Source organism: Triticum aestivum, chromosome 6B (genome assembly GCF_018294505.1).
Source record: "Triticum aestivum cultivar Chinese Spring chromosome 6B, IWGSC CS RefSeq v2.1, whole genome shotgun sequence".
Taxonomy (NCBI): Eukaryota; Viridiplantae; Streptophyta; class Magnoliopsida; order Poales; family Poaceae; genus Triticum; species Triticum aestivum.
The window spans coordinates 91,662,620-91,671,275 of record NC_057810.1 but is presented as its reverse complement, the minus strand read 5'-3'; the positions used below and the strand labels follow the sequence as shown (position 1 = coordinate 91,671,275).

General features: G+C 45.3%; 1 protein-coding gene across 1 annotated transcript; it reads left to right on the top strand.

Annotated features, from left to right (window-relative positions):
* Nucleotides 1-2,746: 2,746 nt before the first annotated feature.
* On the top strand, nucleotides 2,747-6,578 carry LOC123135965 (NADP-dependent D-sorbitol-6-phosphate dehydrogenase). The gene is made up of 6 exons (XM_044555240.1): nucleotides 2,747-3,037; nucleotides 3,335-3,429; nucleotides 4,385-4,502; nucleotides 4,598-4,730; nucleotides 5,856-6,075; nucleotides 6,219-6,578. Exons 1-6 carry the CDS (start codon nucleotides 2,902-2,904, stop codon nucleotides 6,447-6,449), a joined length of 933 nt encoding a protein of 310 aa, XP_044411175.1. The 5' UTR covers nucleotides 2,747-2,901; the 3' UTR covers nucleotides 6,450-6,578.
* Nucleotides 6,579-8,656: the final 2,078 nt, after the last annotated feature.

Sequence of the window (8,656 nt, the reverse complement as noted above, 5' to 3'; positions counted from 1 at the left end):
AATCTTCTACAAATACAATTGAAGGTTTTGGTAGTTATAAGATTTTATGGAGGTGGAATTATTAAAAGGCGATGCAGGTGGGCCCCACACACCCTGGTGGCACTCCCTTGGCCTGGGGTGAGCCATCTCGACGTGTGGACCCCCTATGGCTCCACTTGTGCCTTCCCATAGCTTTGTGGGTCCTTTGTTTCCTGAAAAATTGTGATAAATTGCCAATGTATTTTGACTTTCCTAGATATTAACTTCACGCAAAACAAAAAACATGCAAAAAAAGGAACTGACACTCAACACTAAATTAATAGGTTAGTCTAGAAAAATAATATAATATGCTATAAAAAGTATATAAAAGAAACAATTAAAAACTATAGATACGTTTTAGACGTATTAGCTACTGAGGTATTTAACTATGAGTTTGATGGACTTTGACGTACCCCTAGCCTAGCCTTATAAAGATCTAGGGTTTACAAGTTTCCTAATCATCATCACCTCTAAGTCAGTCGAGGGTACCTTGGCTTGCACGCCAAGATGGTGATCATGAGGAAGTCGGGCTTCCTATCGAACGAAGGGTGCTTGATTATTGCCACGCCTCCTAGGCCCTGAGGCTGGCCCATTGACGAACCTCCCGTCTGATGGGCCACTCCTGGTGCAGTACACCGTTAGTAGCCCCTGAGCCTGTCTGGAGTTTCGAAATGAAGCCTTAAGGATGAAATCCAGGCGGGCCCCTACCATGTGAAATGTATGAATTAGTCCGGCTTTTGGTGATCTGGCTCCAAGGCTTTCAGCCTCAGCATGTTCGGCTTTTGGTGATTTGGCTCTGAGGCTTTTGGACTCATCATGTTCGGCCTTGATCGTACAGACGTTCCGGGCGCTCATCTTCTACGATCATATTGTGCATGATCACACAAGCAGTAATCACCTCCCACCGTTTCTGTGTGCTCCAGGTATTAGCAGGATACCGAATGATGCCTCATCGAGATTGCAAAACACCAAAGGCACGCTCGACATCCTTCCTAGCACTCTCTTGCTCTTGGGAAAATCTTTTCTTCTTCTCTCCGACATGGTTGGGGATTGTTTTGACAATAGTGGTCCACTGAGGATAGATACCGTCACCCGTAGTATCCTTTGTCGTAGTTGTGGCCATTCATAGTAAAGTTCACTGGCAGGTTGTTGCCTTCGGCAAGCCTAGCAAACACCGCCGAGCGCTGAAGCACGTTGATATCATTGTGTGATCCGGCCATGCCAAAGAAAGAGTGCCAGATCCAGAGATCTTGAGACGCCATGGCCTCTAGTATGATAGTGCAAGCCCGGACATGGCCCTTATACTGCCCTTGCCAAGCAGAAGGTCAGTTCTTCCACTCCTAGTGCATACAGTCTATACTGCCAAGCATCTCTGGGAAGCCCTTGCTGACATTCATCGCCAACAAACGGGTTGTATCTTCAGGAGTCAACTCTCTCAAGTACTCGGGGCCAAACACAGCAATAAAAGCCTTGCATAACTTATACAGGGATTCTAGGCATGTAGACTCGCTCATACGTACGACTCGTCAATGAGATCACCGGTCACTCCGTATGCAAGCATTCAGATTGCGGCAGTGTATTTCTGATAAGAGGAGAAACCAATCTTTCCAACGACATCCTCTATGCACTCGAAGTAGTCATCGTAGCCGACCACCCCTTCTCTAATACAGTTAAAAAGATGCCTACTCATGCCGAAATGGCGACGGAATTTCTGATGTTTGAACAACAGATTTGTTGTATCAAAGTAGTCTTTCCAAAGAAGGAGATGCCCGCTCTCTCGGTTGTGATTCAACGCCGGAAGGTGGCCCGGAATGGAGCCACGGAACAACGGCCGCTGGCTATTAAGGTGGTGATGGACCAACACGGCAGCCAATATCTCCTCCTCGTCATCAGACGACGAATCCTCGGAGTCGCAATGGTAATTGTGAAAAAGGAACTCGTCGGCGGAGTCCATTTTATACCTTGGCAAACTGTCGAACAACTTGCAGGCTTCGACAAAGGAGACAACTGGCGAAGGGAGTCGCGGCGCGCACGGACCAGCTAGCTGCCCCACCGGCGTCCGACGAGCGTGCTAGTGAGGATCTGGCAGGGGTGGCGAGGCGACTTCTTGGTCCCGGTCGCGGCTGTGTCGGGGGGGGGGGGGGGGGGGGGGGGGGGGGGAAGCAGTCGGCTCCCCAGCGGCAAGACGGTGATGGAGGGTGACGTGGGAGGTGGCGGCGTTGCTGAGCGGATGTTGCGGCGCCGGTAGCCGGCAAAGTCATCAAAAAAATGGGCGGTAGCGTCGACGACGAAGGAGGCGAACGAGGGGTTGCTGTTGGATGAGGGGAGGCCAATGTGCCACCGACCAGTGGGCCCAGAGGAAGGAAAATGCGAGCGCGCGCGCCTTGTCTCGTGTCCGCGCCGACGCAAATCCGGCTTAAAAATGGGCTGGGAATGGATCGCCCGCAGACAAAAAACGGAAGCGCGTCCGTTTGCGTCAGCGTGTTGAGCCCACTTTTACATCCGCACCGACTTAAACTGACGCCAGCGGCCGAAATTAGTCGCCCCGTTGGAGTTGCTCTAATTGTGCTTAGCATGGGTTATTATCTTACCGTACCACGGCTGTTATTTTAGTGGAAGGCGGATCTGCGGGAGAGATGCTCTTATGAGGAACTCGGAGTATTTTGGCTCTACAAAGTTCATCATCGAGCACGCGATTTCCGTAAAAGCCACGTGTTAAGCTTTCCACCACCAGTTCACTCACCAGAGTCCAACGGAATCTTTCTTCCCCCTCTACTACTAGATGCCTAGAGGGTGCTGACTCGAGTGCAGTGTACTGCGTTTCCTTCTCGTCGTCGGTCTTCTTATCTCATCCCCGACTCCGACGAGCCCAACCGGCGACGGATGGCGGCGACGAAGCTGAGCAGCGGGCACGAGATGCCGGCCGTGGGGCTCGGCGTCTGGCGGATGGACTCCGCCGCCGTCCGCGGCCTCATCCACTCCGCCCTCCGCGCCGGCTACCGCCACTTCGACTGCGCCGGTACGCCCCCGCCCCCCGCTCTTCACGTCTCTCTGCGCTGCGCCCACCCAGATCCCCGATCCCCATGAATCTCGCACCGCCTTATCTAGGACGCTTGCGCGTGTCGCCGGGGGATCCCACATTGGTAAAACCAAGTGTCAGAGTTCGTGTTGTCTTCAAGCAGTAGATTTGCAAGCACCGAAGAAGTTCTGCATCACGTTTATTCAGCAGTACTAGATCTTTAATTTACAGTGTTGTTTATTCGAGAGATTTCGACTGCGCTGGTGTGCTAACCGGGATTGCTATCTGGTGCTGCAGCTGACTACAAAAACGAGGCTGAAGTTGGCGATGCGCTGGCGGAGGCATTCCAAACTGGGCTTGTCAAGAGGGAGGATCTTTTCATCACTACCAAGGTTATTATTATTTACTACAGTATGTATTTATTTTTTGAATCGTGATTGCAGAAAATGGTATTGGAATAAGAATATACCGATGTTTTCTTTGTGTTGGATATGACACGCCTACTACCCCTTTGTGCTAGGACCTGAGCCTATTAACAGCTGTGTCCTATGAGCAGATTACATGAGGTTTTGTATAGAGAAGAATACGATAAACATAGAATTTCAAGGCATCTATGGTTAAACCCACCTATGATGGTGTATGGCTGGATGTGGCATTCAAAACAAAGACTCAGTGAAATCATATGGTTGGTCTAGCAGTTGGAGAAAAGGTGCTGCATCAGTCAGCGCTAGGCGTATACTGATGACAAACTTATTTAGTACTCCCTCCGTCCCAAAATTCTTGTCTTAGATTTGTCTAAATACGGATGTATCAAGTCATGTTTTAGTATTATAGGTACATCCCTATCTAGACAAATCTAAGACAAGAATTTTGGGATGGAGGGAGTACTGGTTAAAAAAATGCTGAAAACGCTTGAAGGTGCTCCTGTGACTCAGATGGAGCAAGGCTGTGTAGTTATGCACTGAATTGTGAGTATAATGTGTTGGAACCTTAAGTACCGTCTATTGTTTTGACTAACTCGGCAGAAGATGTTGTGAAACTAATCTCCTAGACTTAAAAAGCAGCAAGGCTGGCTTGTAGCAATCTTGTTTCCACCATGGTTAGCTTTTACGGTTTCACACACCAATGAATCAGATTTGTTTTTTGACACTGGCATTCAAATATGAGCTCTTGAATTTCAAATATCAGCATTTCTTAATTTAGAGTTGTTATGGGGTTGTGGTACTAAGTCTTTTTGTTTACACCCCATTTCACTCTCAACATAAAAAACCACTCAAATGATGTTGCAATCTTCTTTCTCCAACATATATTGCGTTTTTCAAAGCTCCATGTTTGCTGTGATTGCAGTTGTGGAACTCAGATCACGGTCATGTGGTTGAAGCCTGCAAGGATAGCCTGAAGAAGCTGCGATTGGATTATCTAGATCTCTACCTTATTCACTTCCCTGTAGCTACTAAGCATACTGGTATGATCCTTGTCTTTATCCTACCTAACATGGAAAGAATACTTTATGCCATTCAATCTAACATAATTGAGTATCTTAATTTTAACTGTGTACAGGAGTTGGCACAACTGGCAGTGCTCTTGGTGATGATGGTGTGCTTGATATCGATACCACTATCTCATTGGAGACAACGTGGCATGCAATGGAAGATCTTGTTTCCATGGGACTTGTTCGTAGCATAGGAATTAGGTAAAGTACATCATGTTACCATTGGTTCTTCGGTCTTTCCTTAGTCTGTTAACTCTATTTTGAATTATTGAGGCATTTGGTCTTGACTTATTTAACCTGTGTAGATATTATGATGCGTCACTTGGGTCAGCTAGTTGATGCTGTCCCCATTTCTCCTAGTCATGGCCACAGTTTAGTTTACTTAGTATTGCAACTGTTCAGCTTGTTCCATTAGTTTACTATACCCTCTGTTCCTAAATATAAAACGTTTTGGCAGTTCAATTTAAACTGCCAAAACGTCTTATATTTAGAATGATTTAGTCCTTCTGGTTCTTTCCATTTGTTGGCTTACTGGTTGCTGTGCAAATTAGTTGCTGGCCTTGTTGCCCAGAGTTTATCTCCATATTTTCTAAATAAAGAGTGTGAGATATTATTCTGTAATCTTTTCAAGTCCTGGTGAACCTGAATTGTCATAAATTGATTTTGTTGATTCTGTACTATGTCAATTTGTGTTTAGTTGTTCATGGCTTCGTGCTTCCATTGTACAATTGTAGAGTATGCTATTGCCTCTAGGTCTCTTCCAAATTTACGCAGTCTAACATATTTAAAGATCTGAATAGCTTCCATGTGAGTTTACCTTGCATATTGTCCAAGCAAAGACCCTTTAGTTTGTATTTACTGCAGCAGAATGGCACACACCGGGTGCACACAACAAGGATGGATGCGTTTCAATGTTTGTTCTTTGCAAAGCGAATTTTGTTATGTTTGCACAGTGCCCTTAGTAACAAATAGTAAATGCATCCCCTGACCATTTGAGCTGTAAACTTGTGCATCACCGTTAGAATGATAATTCTACATGCTCTCTATGACATTGTGTGATCTCTAACTAGCTGCAACTTAACAGTCTACAGTAATGTCAGGATCTAGACTACTCTGGTCGTAGCACTCCCAAGTGCCAATTTTGAACTTGACTACTTGAGCTGTGCATATTCAGACTAACCAGAATCGAACTGTAATAAAGCCCTGCATCTCCGTAGTTCCATTATGTTGTGTCCACTTCCGTCGCGATTCGAGATTTCATGGCTACCTCTCATGCTGGAGGAGAATTTCTATTTCTTAAATCTAACCCTTGAATTATTCATGCAGCAACTACGACATATTCCTCACCAGAGACTGCTTGGCGTACGCCAAGATAAAGCCTGCGGTCAACCAAATCGAGACACACCCTTACTTCCAGCGTGACTCTCTTGTGAAGTTCTGCCAGAAGCACGGAATCTGCGTCACCGCACATACCCCCCTGGGTGGCTCTACCGCCAACACCGAGTGGTTCGGCTCGGTCTCATGCCTTGACGACCCTGTCATCAAGGTCAGTATCACAAATGGCCACATGACCGTTTCATGCTCTGCACAGAAGCACATTCCATTCCAGTATCTAGAAAACGAACACTTTTGCAAGCCTGGTTTGGTGATAGTTGTTTCTCAACCTGCTTGTTGTGCTGGTGTTTGCAGTCTCTGGCTGAGAAATACGGCAAGACGCCGGCGCAGCTGGTCCTCCGGTGGGGCCTCCAGAGGAACACAGTGGTCATCCCCAAGACCTCCAAGGTAGAGAGGCTGGAGGAGAACTTTGCGGTCTCCGACTTCGACATCTCTGGCGAGGACATGGAGAAGATCAAGGCCCTTGACCGCAGGTACCGCACCAACCAGCCGGCCAAGTTTTGGGGCATCGACCTCTACGCTTGATTCCACTGCATTATTTGCTACCCGGACAATAGAATCAATAATATGAGAGCTTATCATTACCTTAAACGAACTTGAGTTGTGGATGATGTATTTGCAGCACGACCAGTCACAATCAATGGCTATTAAATACCCCTGGTCCCTATCTACGATCTTAACATTGTTGTTCTACATGTTTGCAAGCGCATTACCATAGGTTTCCATAATGTTCTTCTGGTGGTGAGGTAATCCGTAAGCCCTCTGGCTTGGTACTTTTGCATCAGGTAGTACAGGTATGGTGTGATCACAAGTTCTCTGGGAAGTGCAGTAGGTTCTTTGGAAGAGCTCACTGAATTGGTCTACTATTGCCTGTATTGCTGGGAGTGGGTTGGGAGTAGGAAGTTCAGTTTGCTTTTCCTAAATTAATAATACTGCTCCACACTGTGTACTAGTACTTTTTCCACATGTGCTAGTGGGCAAACTCTTTCGTCGTAAAATTTGACATATCTTCCATAAGGCATATTTCTTTTAAGTTAAACATCTTTTGGTTTTCTATTTGAATTACTGAATCCAATCAGCCCCCAAGATGAATGAATTCAATCCACAATTGACTGAATTTCTGTCCTTTGAATTACTGAATTTCTCTCCTTTGAATTTCATACTGACAACTATGAGAAATGAATTCAGTCCACAGTTGCATTAGCAGCAACCACTTTAATTTTCTTTGTTAGTTCTAACTGACACCTTGCTTTCTTAGCAAATTCTGTTGTAATGAATGTAGCAGTGCTACCACTCAATTAGGGCAATAGCATTAGCATACCCCATTTGGACAGAAACTACAAGTGTATTTTGTTGCTTCAATGACAAACAGAGCATGCATAGAGAATTAGAGATATGTAGTTGTTGCACTTGAGCCGGGTCACTCTGTTGTTCCTCTTCATCATGACTACCAAATACAACCTCCGTCCCATATGAATTGTCACTGAAACGGGTGTGCCTACACGTATTTTAGTGCTACATATATTCGTTTGAGCGTCAGTTAATATGAGACGAAGGGAGTATATGATTTCTCCATTTTCAGGGAAGTTAGCTCATAATGCTTGAAATTGACTACCTTGAGAGTGTCTTCACACCTTCTTGTGCCCTGGAAACCATGCTTCCTTACATTCGTAGCAGATGCCTTTAATCCTAGCCCACTAGATAATTACACCTGCAGTTAGCAGCAGCTGGTTTTGGTGCTTCAAAGATTGCATATCTTCTAACTGTATTCTCTTGGTACTGCATTTTAGGCATTTTAGGCTGTCTAACAGAACGAGCCTGTTCATTCTTCTGGCCACCACATAGTGATGACCCACAAGTATAGAGGACTTATCATAGTCCTTTTGATAAGTAAGAGTGTCGAACCAAACGAGGAGCAGAAGAAAATGATAAGCGGTTTTCAGTAAGGTATTATCTGCAAGCACTAAAATTATCGGTAACAGACAGTTTTGTGATAAGATAATTCGTAATGGGTAACAACAAGTAACAAAAGTAACTAAGGTGCAGCAAGGTGGCCCAATCCTAATTGTAGCAAAGGACAAGCCTGGACTAACTCTTATATAATGCAAAGCGCTCCCGGGGACACATGGGAATTACTGTCAAGCTAGTTTTCATCATGCTCATATGATTCACGTTCGTTACTTTAATAATTTGATATATGGGTGGACCGGTGCTTGGATGCTTCCCTTCCTTGGACAAGCCTCCCACTTATGATTAACCCCTCTCGCAAGCATCCGCAACTATGAAAGAAGAATTAAGATAAATCTAAGCATAACATGAAACATATGGATCCAAATCAGCCCCTTACGAAGCAACGCATAAACTAGGGTTTAAGCCTCTGTCACTCTAGCAACCAATCATCTACTTATTACTTCCCAATGCCTTCCCCTAGGCCCAAATCATGGTGAAGTGTCATGTAGTTAACATTCACATAACACCACTAGAGGAAGAACACCATACATCTCATCAAAATATCGAACAAATACCAAATTCACATGATTACTTATAACAAGACTTCTCCCATGTTCTCAGGAACAAACGTAGCTACTCACAAAGCATATTTATGTTCATAATCAGAGGAGTATTAATTATCATTAAGGATCTGAACATATGATCTTCCACCGAGTAAACCAACTAGCATCAACTACCACTATTGGAATCGGCTTCTTTGCCGTCCGCCATGGCGGACGGCA

What these genes read in the sequence shown, in the direction of transcription:
- LOC123135965 (XM_044555240.1), top strand. Translation starts at nt 2,902, where the DNA reads ATGGCGGCGACGAAGCTGAGCAGCGGGCACGAGATGCCGGCCGTGGGG. An exon ending in TGTAGCTACTAAGCATACTG is followed by an intron (nt 4,503 to 4,597) that starts GTATGATCCTTG and finishes AACTGTGTACAG; the next exon opens with GAGTTGGCACAACTGGCAGT. An exon ending in GTTCGTAGCATAGGAATTAG is followed by an intron (nt 4,731 to 5,855) that starts GTAAAGTACATC and finishes TTATTCATGCAG; the next exon opens with CAACTACGACATATTCCTCA.